Source organism: Capricornis sumatraensis, chromosome 22 (genome assembly GCF_032405125.1).
Source record: "Capricornis sumatraensis isolate serow.1 chromosome 22, serow.2, whole genome shotgun sequence".
NCBI classification, from domain to species: Eukaryota; Metazoa; Chordata; class Mammalia; order Artiodactyla; family Bovidae; genus Capricornis; species Capricornis sumatraensis.
In genome coordinates, this window is record NC_091090.1 from 34,128,572 (window position 1) to 34,143,763 (window position 15,192).

The 15,192-nt window shown below is 39.3% G+C and overlaps 2 protein-coding genes across 2 annotated transcripts in view; one reads left to right on the forward strand and one right to left on the reverse strand.

Annotated features, from left to right (window-relative positions):
• Positions 1 to 15,192, forward strand: part of LOC138069278 (zinc finger protein 184-like) — a 1,142,341-nt gene that overhangs the window by 625,016 nt on the left and 502,133 nt on the right. The gene's annotated exons all lie outside the window — the stretch shown is intronic.
• On the reverse strand, positions 3,706 to 9,736 carry LOC138069292 (olfactory receptor 2G6-like). The gene is made up of 2 exons (XM_068960547.1): positions 8,829 to 9,736; positions 3,706 to 3,727 (listed from the first exon to the last, which is right to left on the reverse strand). Exons 1-2 carry the CDS (start codon positions 9,734 to 9,736, stop codon positions 3,706 to 3,708), a joined length of 930 nt encoding a protein of 309 aa, XP_068816648.1.

The following is a 15,192-nucleotide window of genomic DNA, read 5'->3' on the forward strand; positions in this document are numbered from 1 at the left end:
TGAGATTTTTAAATGAGGAATTTTCAAGGGCATTATATCTGAGCAGCATATGACCCAGGTTCTACTGTGTATCCTACATGTTTTACCTCCTGTGACACAGCATAAGTTTCAAAGGGTAAAATATGTTTAGATTATTCTTGTCGTGCCATTTTATAAACTCTTTGATTTAGGCATCAATTGGTTTAGACCTTAGAATCTCTCCTCTACCAAGCTTCCTGTGAAATTTGGATTTAGTGAAGTATAAAAATATTGGAAATGGCCCCTGATTCCCAGGAAATCCCATGTTTTGTGGAGCTGTCCTCAGACTCATCAGAAGGAAAATGAAAAAATAAATATTGTGTCTATTAATTTAAAAATACATGCCTAAGCTTTAGTAATAGCTGTGTAATTATGAAATAACTGTCACAGAGTTCTGAATTTTGAGTAACAAAATAAGCATTGCAGAAAAAATTAATCTGCCATTCTAGGTCTTAGATCCCCACTCAAGATCAGTTTACAGCATAAATTTATTTTCAGGTATAGATTCTGGTTTTTTTTTCTGTGTTGTAAGTTAAGCGTCATAAACAGTGTATTTTCTCTCTGGAGGCTATAGCTTTGACTGTGCCATCATCACAGAAATATTTATGATTTTTGGTAGATTTCCCCAGCATGCACCACAGGGCAAGTAAGTGCATTTGTGTCTCTTAGTGGAGACAAAAGCATGTGACACTATCACACAGTTCCCTATCCTAGCAACTAATCATCTTCCTGGGTCTTGAACCCTCTCGGCCAATTTGCCTGACAAGTGGTCTTGCAAGCTGGACATGGCAGTGTGGGTAAATTATATACAGGGTCAACATTTTATCTATATTCCTAACAGCACTACACTCTTCACCCTTGAGTTAAATACTTGTGAAACCAAGTATTTTGACCCCACAGTAATGCTGAACATATACCTGATTAAAAGCAGTTTGGAGTGTTCTCTACTCTGAATGGTGAGAAATTTCTCCCTCTCCTTATTACTGAATCAGGTCTTGATAGTTATGCCCAAAGAGTCACTTACAAATCCCTCAATGATACTTTCTTTGGTGCAGAAACCCTCAGGGTCACATGACGTCACAAAGTTCATTTTCCTGAGTGAGCAGCTACTTGTCTGGTCCTAAGGACTGCCACAAAACAGATTTATTTGTTTTAAGCAAATGCCTGAGTGTCATTTGGATGTGTATATTACTTCAGAATAAATTACAGATAATAGGGGTATCCCAGGCTACACTAATAAAAAAAAAAAAAGATCACTTAAAATATACCATGTACCCAAAGTTCAGTTCTGTTTTGTAATTTTTTCAAATGATATCTGCCTTTTCAAGCTGTCCCTCTTTAGTTCCCAGAACAGGGATTGAACCCATGGCCCCTGCAGTAGAGGCATGGAGCCTATACCCTGGAACGCTAGGGAATTCCCTCCTTTTGAATTCTTAATATCTGTGAAATGGCTGCAGTGGGTGTATCCAGGCCTTGGCTAAATTATTTGATGCCATCTGGAGTTCAGAACTGTCAATACACCCAAGAGCAAGTCATAATCTTTCATCATTTTTGCCTTCTGAGGATCACAAGGTGAACACAGTGTGCTCAGGCAATGTGTCACCTTGGAAGCCTGAAGTGTCAGTCAGACTCCTCTGAAACACAGTTCTTAACCAGCACCAGACTGACAATTAGAAAATAATACAAAACAAGAGCAACAACATGTGCAATGTCTGCGAGGCCCCAAACCAGCCAGACACTGCTTCCTGAACTTAGGGTTTTAACATGGAATATATAAGATAAGTGAGGGACTCTCACTTGTTTAACTTGTATCGTACAAGTCAGCAAGGAAGGCTTGAGAGTTTCTCACTTGACATGTGTCCTCATCAGAACCAGTCATGTTCTGGCTTTAAGACTTTTACTCATTAGAACAACCGTAGTCTGTATACTGTAGGTTTATAGCACTCTAAACAGACCCTATCCACCCTACTAAAAACATTAGTAGGATGGTAATCTGCAGAGCACATCATGAGAAATGCTGGGCTGGAAGAAGCACAAGCTGTAATCAAGATTGCCAGGAGAAATATCAATAACCTCAGATATGCAGATGACACCACCTTTATGACACAAAGTGAAGAGGAACTAAAAAGCCTCTTGATGAAAGTGAAAGAGGAGAGTGAAAAAGTTGGCTTAAAACTCAACATTCAGAAAATGAAGATCATGGCATCTGGTCCCATCACTTCATGGCAAATAGATGGGGAAACAGTGGAAACAGTGTCAGACTTTATTTTTTTGGGCTCCAAAATCACGGCAGATGGTGACTGCAGCCATGAAATTAAAAGATGCTTACTCCTTGGAAGAAAAGTTATGACCAACCTAGAAAGCATATTCAAAAGCAGAGACATTACTTTGCCAACAAAAGTCCGTCTAGTCAAGGCTATGGTTTTTCCAGTAGTCATGTATGAATGTGAGAGTTGGACTGTGAAGAAAGCTGAGAACTGAAGATTTGATGCTTTTGAACTGTAGTGTTGGAGAAGACTGTTGAGAGTCCCTTGGACTGCAAGGAGATCCAACCAGTCCATTCTGAAGGAGATCAGCCCTGGGATTTCTTTGGAGGGAATGATGCTGAAGCTGAAACTCCAGTACTTTGGCCACATCATGCGAAGAGTTGACTCATTGGAAAAGACTCTGCTGCTGGGAGGGATTGAGGGCAGGAGGAGAAGGGGACGACAGAGGATGAGATGGTTGGATGGCATCACTCACTCGATGGACGTGAGTCTGAGTGAACTTCAGGTGTTGGTGATGGACAGGGAGGCCTGGCATGCTGCGATTGATGGGGTTGCAAAGAGTCGGACACGACTGAGCGACTGAACTGAACTGAACTGAACTGAACTGAATCAGCATATAGTGACCCCTGTAATATCCTCTTTTATCTTCTAGTCAGTAGACTTTAGTGTTAACTCTTTGCCCAGGGATCTGCTCTAACCAGGGTCACTGAGGACGGAAGAACAGATTATAGTTCTCTGTCACCTCTTTCCTCTGTAGGTGTGGTCTTTTCTGATGCCTGATTATATTATGATTGAGAGCTTCTTTCATCTTTCAGTACTGTAGCCTAATTCAACTTGATATGGCAGACTCAGAACCACAGTGCGTGGAAATGTCTTGTGGACGTGGTTTCCTGCGAAGGGGTGCTCTGTGTAAATGCAGAAATGAGAAGTTGGGTGCCTCCTGAATCAGAGGGTTCAGGGAAAGGTGTCCTTGAGGAGGCTGTAGGGATTGGGTATTCATGCTCCTTTTAAACAATCTATTCTTCTGATTTATATTGTTTGGTGGATTCTTTTAACCATTTTGTAGTGAATTAAATCCACAATGTCTTTAGAAGCTGCAAGTTCTTCTAATTAGGTGACCATTTCTGAGGATAATTTTAACCTCTTTTGAGAGCAAAACTCTTCAGTTGTGAAAAGTGAAAGTTGCTCCACCGTGTCCAACTCTTTTGACCTGATGGACTCCCATGAGGCTCCTCTGTCCATGGCATTCCTCAGGCAAGAATACTGGAGTGGGTTGCCATTTCTCCAGGGGATCTTTCTGACCCAGGGATCTTCCTTGGGGGTTGAACCTGGGTATCTTGCATTGCAAGCAGATATTTTACCCTCTGAGCCACCAGGGAAGCTGTTGCTGTACCTGTAGCTTTAGTCTCATTGAAGCAAACTAGGCATTTCCAGTGATTAGGTTATTGGGGATATTCAGGATCAATGGAATGTCACTGTTAGTTGTCAAAATCTTTCTCAGGAGCCCAGTCCTGATTTTGTATTAGCTGGTCACAAGTAGTGCTTACTAAATATTTTAAAGTCCTTATTTCATGCATTTGAGAATTGTTAAATAGTCTCCAAGATTCTCTTTGGAAAGTTTCTTAATGATGCATCCACTCAATGAAAATTCTGTTTGGTTTAATATAAATAAAGTGAGCACCATAGCCATCAATGTGTCATTTTTATTCTGAGATCAACCTCTCTCTGAGTTTACTCCCCATCTTGGAAAAAGCCTCCAGTACTTCCCAAAGAATATTTCTCCTCATATTCCTCCCCAGCATGTTCTGTTTTGGTTTCTATTTGGCTTTAATAACACATGTTACTATGTTATTACACACAGCCGGATGTACATATCCACTAACACACACTTTGTATGCAACCACTTTTAGATAGATCTCTTAATTCTTACCTGAGGATGAACAGTAGAAGGAAATGTTTTCTTTAGCTTATATCACTTAGAAGATACAGGTTTATATATGGTGTAATTTCAATGTTTTCTGAAATAAGGACAAATACACACAAGTCAATGTGGTAATTTTTTATTCCTGCAAGTCATATTAAAAAGAAAACTGATAGAATTTGCTGCACTAAGGAGCTTCATGGAAGAGAGCATGCTCCTTTTGCTGTTATGCTGGATACACAAAATGTTAAACTTTTAGAAGTGCCATTCTTTCAGGCTCTGGATTGAAATTGGGATCACAAAGAGAATGCAGTCTTTGTACATAGGCTAGAGTATTTTCCTTTATTAACTATGTAGAAATTTTTGTCTTAAACAATAGTGAACATCTGACCTAGGAGAGAAAAAATAAGTAGGATGAAAGAAATGAATAATAACTCTTATTTTCATTTATTTTCCTCTATATCTAATGAGATATAAATTGAGCTAGTGTAAAGAATACAAAGTATGATTTGATAAACCTGTATATGGTAAAGTGATATCTATGTAGTGTTAGCTAAGATCTTTATCTTGTCAATATTTATTCCCCTTAAAAAATTTTAAAAAGTTCATTTTTTTGACTCCTCAGAAATTATTAATTTTTAGCTGGAAGTTTGTACCTTTTTGCCAATATCTCCCCATTCTTCTACCTCTCTAGCCCTGGTAACCACCATTCTTCCCTCTGTTTGTAACAAGTTCAGTTTTTCTGATGCCACATGTATGTGAGGTCATAAAGCATTTGTCTTTCTCTTCTGACTTATTTCACTGAGCATAATGCTGTCAAGGTCCATCCATGTTATTGCAAAGGGCAGTATTTCATTCTTTCTCATTAATGATAATATTCCTTTGGATATGCATAGAACTTTTTCTTTAGCCATTCACCTCTTTGGTCACATATGTTTTTTCTGTATCTTGTCTATTGTGAAAAACGGGAGTGCAGATAGTGATTTCATTTTATTTGGTGTTCCTAGAATTTGGATTGCTGGATAATATGGAAGTTCCATCTTTAGTTTTTTTCTTATATCTTCATATTATTTTTCATAGTGGCTTACCAACTTACTTCCCTATCAACAGTACATAAGTGTTCCTTTTCCAACTTCACCAACTATTGTTATCCTTTATGTTTTTAATAATAGCTATTCTTTTATTTTCTTCCAGCTTCGTTGAGGAATAATATTTTCTTCTAAAAGTTTTATTACTTCATATCTTATATACAGTATTGCATAAGTTTGTTTTGCCATCAAACCATCTCATCCTTTGTTGTCCCCTTCTCCTCCTGCCCTCAGTCTTTCCCAGCATCAGGGTCTTTTCAAATGAGTCAGCTCTGCGCATCAGGTGGCCAAAGTATTGGAGCTTCAGCTTCAACATCAGTCCTTCCAATGAACACCCAGGACTGATCTCCTTTAGGATGGACTGGTTGGATCCTCCTGCAGTCCAAGGGACTCTCAAGAATCTTCTCCAACACCACAGTTCAAAAGCATCAATTCTCTGCTCAGCTGTCTTTATAGTCCAACTCTCACATCCATACCTGACTACTGGAAAAAAGATAGCTTTGAATAGATGGACCTTTGTTGACAAAGTAATGTCTCTGCTTTTTAATATGCTTTCCAGGTTGGTCATAACTTCCCTTCCAAAGATTGAGGGCAAGAGGAGGCTTGGACGACAGAGGATGAGATGGTTGGATGGCATCACAGACTAAATGGACATGGGTTTGAGTGGACTCCGGGAGTTGGTGATGGACAGGGAGACCTTGTGTGCTGCAGTTCATGGGGTGTCAAAGAGTCAGACACGACTTAGCGACTTAACTGAACTGAATTGAACTGAAGATGTATAGAATAGTGATTTGAGTTACATACATCATGAAATGATGATCACAATATGTGTGTGTGTATATATCTTTTTTCAGATTCTTAACCTTTATTGGGTACAAAAATAGTTACAAAATATTGACTATAGTTTCCTCTGCTGTACACTTGGTCCTTGTTCTATTCAGCTTCTATCTTGTTGTCTTCTAGAGATACAAGAGATACAATCTTCTCCTGGATTTTGACAGAAAGTCTCAGAAGTTGTTTGTTTTCAGCCCTGAAAGACTCGTGGAGCTTAAGTTCTGCCCCTCAAAGACATCTAGCTTAGCTATTTAGCCAAAGAGCAACCCACTCTAGTATTCTGGTCTGGAAAATCCCATGCATGTAGGAGCCTGGTAGGCTATAGTCCATGGGATCGCAAAGAGTGGACACGACTGAGCACCTTCACAGTCATGAAGCTTCAAAATTTGGCAACTGCCTTACCGAAGAGAATTATGTGTTAGAGAAAGGACCCCTTACCCTAGTGAGTTTTTGTTTCCTAAGCACAATGGAGTAGCAGGATAGATTATTCCATATTTTTGAAACTTTTGTCTGCCTTTCTGGCTTCCTGGGGAATCCACTGGAAATAGAAATGTCTGCTAGAAACATCTGGCCACATAGTTAAGTCTCTTTAAGTTTTCAGCTTGTCATGCTAGCCTTATATGATTGTTTGGCTTTTCATGTTTTCGTGCCAAAGTCCCTCCCTATGGGCCATGCTCAATCCTCATCTCACACTCACACTCTTCAAATGTTCTATGAGAAAAAAAAAGGCATTTGCCCTTCAGCTCACCTCAGAAGTGTTCAGTGCTTTCTGCTACTCATGTCCATATCACCCTCATCACTTTCACAGCTTTCTAAAGGCTTCAAAAATATGGTTGCTAAAGTTAATTTGACCATTCCAAGTACAATTGTTTCTCAGTATTGGCCAGGGGTTGTTTCAGGCACTTCCTCCCACTCACTCCTATACCAGAAAAGTTGGATGCTCAAATACTTTATGGAGAATGACAGATCATATGGATCCATGTTTGGTTGAGTCTGTGGCTAAGGAGGAGTGACTGTACTTGCAGTAGGAACTGTGTTCAGCTGTATCCTAATGCATCTTATTGGGAAATGCAGTTCACAAAAGGTTACCTTGAATGAAATCATAAATTTTCAGCATTTGTTTGCTGAAAAGGAAAAATGTAAGCATCTAGATGACTATAGAGTATGGAACTTTTGTGCCAAAAGATGATATGGTTATCAGTGAAGCTAGCTGTCATGGTTTAAAAGAGAACCCCAAGGGGTTGATACAAAAAAATTATACCTTCTCTATTACAAAAATTATAATCAGAAAACATGCATATTCAGTACAAGCAGAGGTAAGAATAGTACAGAACTCAACAATTCAGTGATCTATTTTCACTTAAATAAAGAAAAATCTTTGTTGTATTATTTCATAGCAGAATAATGCATGAAAAACCATCCAACTTACAATTATTAAATAAGAAATATTTAAAAAGAAAATATTTGCACAAAGGCACATTAAGCTTACCAGACAATTATTTCTGTTTTTGCATTGTTTTATAGATTCCCTTTAGTATCTGCCCTTTTATCATATGCTATTAAATGCTGAAAAATATTAAAATCTCTAGTAAGTGAAAATATCTTTGGCTACTAGTAAATTATGCATTTTTGTATGCTACATTATAAAAATAGAGACATACAAACAAATATTCACAATAAATGTCTTTAAAGTCTAGATTAACTTAATTCAAAGCAATATAATACCCAGTAGCAGAATTTTCATCTGAAAATTATCACTATGATTTTTGTCTCAAGACCTGGTCACTAAGTATCTACATGGAATGAAGAGACCAGAGAGACTCACAGGACACATGATCTTGAATTGAGATCTTCATTAAATTGAGATCTTCAAGACAAGGTTCATCTGAATTGGCCCCCAATCGCTAATATCTAAAGTCTTTAAACCTATTAAAGATGGTCAATGGATAGAAGAAACTTAGATCACTTAGAAGATAAGCCCAAATTTTATGTGAAAGTAACAAAAATACTTAGTGTGATCATTTAGAATCAAAGTATTCTGCTAATATCTGGTTTATTTAATACTTTTAATAAGTAAATGATTTGAAGTCCAGCATCTGTACAGAAAGTGCAAGTATTTGAAGTTTCAGGTTTGATGAATTTTCAGATTGAATACTTTATATCACCAACATCCAGATGAAGAATCACAACCTGACCAGAACTCCAGAATGCCCCTCCCTCACATATCTTCCAAGAGAGAACTCGCAGTCCCCAGCGGAACCACTGTTCTGACTTTCAATACCAGAGATTTGTTGTGCCTGGGATGAATTTTATGTAAATGGCATTATACAATAGGAATTATTTTGTATCTAGTTTGCTCACTGTAAGTCATGTTTGTAAGAATCATTCATGTTTTTGTATGTGTAATTATTGTTCATTCCATTAATGTGTAGTATATGATATACCATAGTTTATTTTTAGAATATCTTATTTAACATATATTCTCCCTAGCAAAAGGTTTAGCTCAATGGCTTAGCCTCTGTCTCACTGATATGTCTCAATTATGTAAAACACTGTCTCGCACAGGGTTGGTGCTTTATAAGGATGTGTTGGTTTACATTAACTAGTGTTTAGTCACTCAGAAGTGTTCCTATGCAGAACTTCCTGGGCCTGCAAGTGCTGCGTTAACTCTGTCTCAAGTCTAGGATTCTCCTCATTTGTCTCCTTAGTGCCCCTTTGACTTCCTTGTTTCTCAAAGTGTAAATCAGGGGATTAAGCAGGGGAGTCACCAGAGTATAGAAGAGTGCAATGCTTTTGTTCACATCCTGTGAATAGCTGGAAGGAGGCTGAAGGTACATGGAGATGAGCGTCCCAAAGAAAATAATCACTACCATTAGGTGAGAACCACAGGTTCCAAAAGCCTTCTGTCTCCCTTGGGCCGACTTTATCTTCAGGACTGCATGGGTAATGTGACCGTAGGATACTAAGATGAGTGACAGGGGCACCACCAAGAAGAAGGTACTGACAGTGAAGACTTCAGTCTCATTGACAGAGGTGTTGGTGCAGGCCAGTTTCAGCATCACTGGAACTTCACAGAAGAAATGGTCCACTTGGTTTTTACCACAGAGGGGAAGAGTCATGGTCAGTGCTGTCTGGACTACAGAATTGCCAAAGCCTGTAAGCCAAGCAGTTACAACCAGCTGCAAGCAAAGCTGGGGATGCACGATCACCATGTAGTGGAGGGGACGGCACACAGCTACATACCGGTCATAGGCCATGACAGACAGGAGGACACACTCTACTCCCCCAAGTCCCAAGGCAATGAAGAGCTGGGTCACACAGCCGCCATAGGTGATGGTCTTGTCCTTCCCCTTAAAGTTGGCCAGGGTCTGAGGGACAGTGCAAGTAGTCAAACAAAGGTCCATAAAAGAGAGGTTGGAGAGGAAGAAGTACATAGGGGTGTGGAGGTGAGGATCCATCGTTGACAAAAGTATAATGGCGCCATTGCCTAAGCAGCTCAAGAAGTAGATGATCAGGATGACCACAAAGAGAGCCGTTTCCAGCTGGGGCTGGTTGGAGAAGCCCAGGAGAATGAACCCATGGAAGGCGCTGTCATTAGCTCTTTCCATTGTACTCTGCTTGTTGGAGTTAAGAGAACTCCATACTGTTAAGCTGTTTGTTTAATCCAAGTCTTTCCCCCTGAGGAAGTAGAATTTGTGAGGAAGCTTGAGGCATTTTCACAGTTACTCTTTTGTTGACAAACAAGGGGGTGCTAGAGAGTTACTAGGTAAGAGTATCTTCCGTGTTTCAGGCACTGAACGAAGCACTTTCTTTCTTTTTTTTTTTTTTAATTTTTTATTTTTACTTTATTTTACTTTACAATACTGTATTGGTTTTGCCATACATTGACATGAATCCACCACGGGTGTACATGCGATCCCAAACATGAACCCCCCTCCCACCTCCCTCCCCACAACATCCCTCTGGGTCATCCCCGTGCACCAGCCCCAAGCATGCTGTATCCTGCATTGGACATAGACTGGTGATTCGATTCTTACATGATAATATACATGTTTCAATGCCATTCTCCCAAATCATCCCACCCTCTCCCTCTCCCTCTGAGTCCAAAAGTCCACTATACACATCTGTGTCTTTTTTGCTGTCTTGCATACAGGGTCAAAATTGCCATCTTTCTAAATTCCATATATATGTGTTAGTATACTGTATTGGTGTTTTTCTTTCTGGCTTACTTCACTCTGTATAATCAGCTCCAGTTTCATCCATCTCATCAGAACTGATTCAAATGTATTCTTTTTAACAGCTGAGTAATACTCCATTGTGTATATGTACCACAGCTTTCTTATCCATTCATCTGCTGATGGACATCTAGGTTGTTTCCATGTCCTGGCTATTATAAACAGTGCTGCGATGAACATTGGGGTACATGTGTCTCTTTCAATTCTGGTTTCCTTGGTGTGTATGCCCAGCCGTGGGATTTCTGGGTCATATGGCAGTTCTATTTGCAATTTTTTAAGGAATCTCCACACTGTTTTCCATAGTGGTTGTACTAGTTTGCATTCCCACCAACAGTGTAGGAGGGTTCCCTTTTCTCCACACCCTCTCCAGCATTTATTGCTTGCAGATTTTTGGATCGCAGACATTCTGACTGGTGTGAAGTGGTACCTCATTGTGGTTTTGATTTGCATTTCTCTAATAATGAGTGATGTTGAGCATCTTTTCATGTGTTTTGAACAAAGCACTTTCTATGTAATTTGTCACAACAACTCTGTGAGCTTGGCATTATCATGTTTTCTGCTAAATATATGAAGGAACTGAGGGTTAAAGAGGTGATTTTATCAGAGTGAGGTACTTAGTAAATCACAGAGGCAGGATTCCAACAGACTCTAAAATATGAGTTCTTAACTGCTGGGGATAGGGTCATTTTGATGTATGAGCTACAAAGATAACTCAAAAATTAAATGTAGATGTTCAAAATAAGTTACAAATATGTATTGCCTTAGTCCTTCCCTGGACGATTGAAATATTTAGACTAGCTTTCTTGCTTCTGCTTTGTGTAGAGAAAAATATTTCTTTCTGAAAATGCACAGATAATAAAATTCATTATGAACAATTTTATTCAAATAGGAATACTATATTTTAATAAGTAAAGTCATGGAACCTTTGATATGGTGTCTGTAATCATGTCTATTGATTGGAAAACTTTTATTGGAAGTGATTTAGAATTCACTGTCCATACTGTATGTTCCAGAGGGACTAAGCCTCAGAAACTCTCATTGTTACCACTTTCAGTGAAAATGCAGGAAAGCATCAATGAGTTTTTGTTTTCTTTTTTTATGTCTTTTAAAATTGCTTAATATGAAAAAGCAAATATTCTTTTTCAACCTTTTGTGTGCATTTCTATAAATTCAGACCTCACATTAATCATTCTCTTTTTCATAAAATCATCTGGCCTCATTTTAGAAATCAATCTTGTCTGTCTGTATGTCTCTCTCTTTCATAGACACACACACCGCACACAAACCGTGAGGCAATATTAATAGTAAATAATACGTATGAGGAGAAATATCTCATAATAGTACCATAGCCTGGAAAAGAGTTTAGCATGTATAGTGGGTTCACAAAATAATTTTGTCAAAGAAGTTATAATATGGAAGAAGTTTCAAAACTATAAGGGTTTTAGAAAGTGAATTTAGGAGTTATAGCCTTCTTGCCTATTGCCAAAAGAATTATCCTTCCTAAAAGAGATGCCTCACGTCCCTTCTCGAAAACTTCCAGTGGTTTTCAATTGCCTTCAACTCAAATTCCAAATTCCTCACTGTGGCATACAAGAGCCTTCATAATCCTTTTCTTACTTCTCAAGTATTTTCTCTTTCTATCCTCATTTCCCATCTTTAGAATTTTTATTTTTAATTTATTCATTATTTATTTTTGGCTTCATTGATGTGTTGGGGCTTTCTCCATTTGCGGAGCACAGGTTTCTCTTTTTGTGGAGCATGGTGTCTGGGGCATGCAGTTTTCATTAGTTGGCAGTGCATGGCCTCAATAGTTGTGGCTCCTGGGCTTAGAGTACAGGCTCCGTAGTTATGGTGCACGAGCTTCGTTGCTCTGAGGCATGTGGGAACTTCCTGGTTCACAATTGAACCCATGTCCTCTTCACTGGCAGGCAGATTCTTATTCACTGAGCCACCAGCAAAACCCTCTCATCTTTACAATTTCCCAACATTAATACCCAATGTTCCTGTCTGTCTGGTTTTTCTCATTTTCAACTTCTCTCACCACCCCAACTAAAACTCCACTCAAGATATTGTCTATTGCATTGCCCTGCTTTTCGTCTTCAGATCACTGATTATGATCCAGAATTTTCTTGTTTCTTAAAAAAAATTTCTTATTTATTTTCTAATCTGCATCAGTAAAATGACAGGTGTATAAGATCAGGAAATTTGTCTTTTTACAACAAAATCATTATATGTGCAGAATTGTGCCTGACATACAGCAAACAATCGACATGTATTGTAATGCGTGCAGTTGAATGCAGTTGAATTAACATGTAATGAATGAATACGTTAATATACTTAAAGACTTAGAAAGTGTTTTCTTATATCAGGTAGAAATAAGTCTCCTCAGTGTTTATTTCATAGTGGTATTTATCCCAGGCTATCTGGCAGTTGAGATTATGTATAAAATGTATAATAAATATATAAAATATATGCTATGTAAATATAGTATATATAAATATTTCTGAATATAAACATTTATGTATTTATTGTTTTGGTTTCAAGACCCTTTTGTGGTTGTAAGATACTTTGGCGATCCCACAGAGTGAATCTTTTTTGCCTTTGTGTATGGAAATCCAGTTTTATAAACGTAGACTTCTATTTGCCTCTGAAGAGAGACTGATTTTGGGGTAGAATGAGATGCATGCCAGAGGATGCCAGACAACACCATCTCTGATTCTATTGCTGATTCTTCACCCAGCCCCACTGTCTTGTGTCTTAGCCAAAGGGATAGAGAGTCTGGTGGCAGAAGCTAAAGATACTGGAGGGCCTCTCTTGGGCTATTTTTTCAGTGATTGAGTAATGAAACTCAAGGGAAGAGAGAGATATTCTACACTGAGATAGGCAAGTGGAGAGAGGCACAGGTGCTTTAAACTCCAGAGAACACAGAGCTCATGCAAGAACTTCCTGGGAACTGCCAGAAAGAGTTCATTTTGGCCAGACTACAAGGATTGTTGTTGTTTAGTCATTAAGTCATGTCTGACTCTTTTGTGACCTTGTGGACTGTGCCCTCCAGGCTCCTCTGTCCATGGGATTTCCCAGGCAAGAATACTGGAGTGGGTTCACCATTTCCTTCTCCAGACGATCTTCTGACCCAGGAACTGAACCCGTGTCTCCTGCATTGGCAGGTGGATTCTTTAACATTGAGCTACCTGGGAAGTCCTAGGTGGGGTTGAAATAGTAAATAAAAAAGTAGATAAAACAACAGCCTGTTGTTTATTATCACTCTTGGGCCTATGGGCTGATACAGTTTCAGGAAACACAGGCTGGAGTTGTATCATATCACTTGGCATTGCTCTTGCCACATAGGCGGACATTCAGAAATGTTTGCTGAAAAAGTGTTCTCTGACACCTGTGGAGACTTTAGCATTTCACCATGGGATATCAAGTGGGCAAAGATGGAGGGGAGACAGGCTCTGAGCTTTGCAAGAAAATTATGAAAAGTCCTTCTTGGGAGGTTTCTTCTCTCTGGACTTTCCCTCAGCTCTACATCTGGCTGGCAAAACAGAAATCTCTGCTTTTATTATTTGCCACCGTTTCTATCTAGAGTTCCCAGAAAGTTCTCACATGAACTCTGTTCCTGGTGAGCAGAACCCTCTATTTTCTTCCCCTTCTCATCTAAGTTGCTCATCACTACTGATCTGCCAGTGCCTGCTTTGACAAAGTGATGCTATGTCAGGCACCAGTGGTCTCTGAGCTGCTAATGTGACTAATGTTGATGCAGCCCTGACAATTCTGGGTCCCAAAATGCCAACGACTTTCACCACTTTGCACTTAAAGTGTAGAAGGGCGCTCTACCTTAAAGTATCAACTTCTACTGCGTAGATCTTTCTCTTCTACTTAAAGAGAAATGTGCAAGAGAAAGTGGCCCCTGTGATTATCTCCATCCTTTCATCAATGACTCTGCCCTTTCACTCAGGGGTCTTTGAAGGGTGGTGGGGGATGGCCAGGTGAAGTATGGTTAGCTCTTTGGTAGAGGACATATGAAACTTTAGAATTTAAGCTACTGCCACTTCATGCTGTGTGGACTGAAAAACAAAGGACACCTGCCTACAGAGAGAGAAGGAAAAAGTAGATTTGAGAAAAAGGAAGAGAGTCACACAGTGCTCATCTTCAAGGCTGACTCATTTCTTAACAGCCTTGACCAGGTAAAGGTCATTGTACTTACCAGATGCTCATATCAGGATGCAAGGTTCTTCTGGGAAGAGCCTTTGGCTTCCAAGTCAGCCTCCAGCATAATGGGAAAAATAAAAGAGAGAGAATGTTTCCTTTACCTCCAAATGTAGAAGGATGAGAGATGGAATGATTCTTGAGGAGTGTATGTTCGGCTTAGTGAGAACTGGAGTGACTGCAGGACTTCCTTACATTGAAATTTACAGTTTCTTTGTAGCCTCTGGGAACCCAGTCTCCCTCAACATCTGTAATAGTTACTTATCCCCATGTGGGTTTCCCAGTGGCAACCCTGGGGATAATGTACCTGACAGACAATTCTCCAGGAGATTCAAAGAACTATAAGATGTGGAAGTTGTTAATAGGCTTTCCGGAAGGGTATTGGCACATCCTTCTCCCAACAGGCCCTGAGACAACAAATAAAATACATTACATTAATAGCAAATAATCTTTTTTGGCATGAGTTGACTTATCTGCTAAATATAGGCTTTATCTTCCCTGCCGGCAGCACTCTGTCAGCAATACTGTCCTTGGACTTAAAGTTCGTGATCTATCAATGTTGCCTGAGATAAAACAGGACCTATTTGTTGGTAAAGGAGGTAAGACAATGCACATGGTCA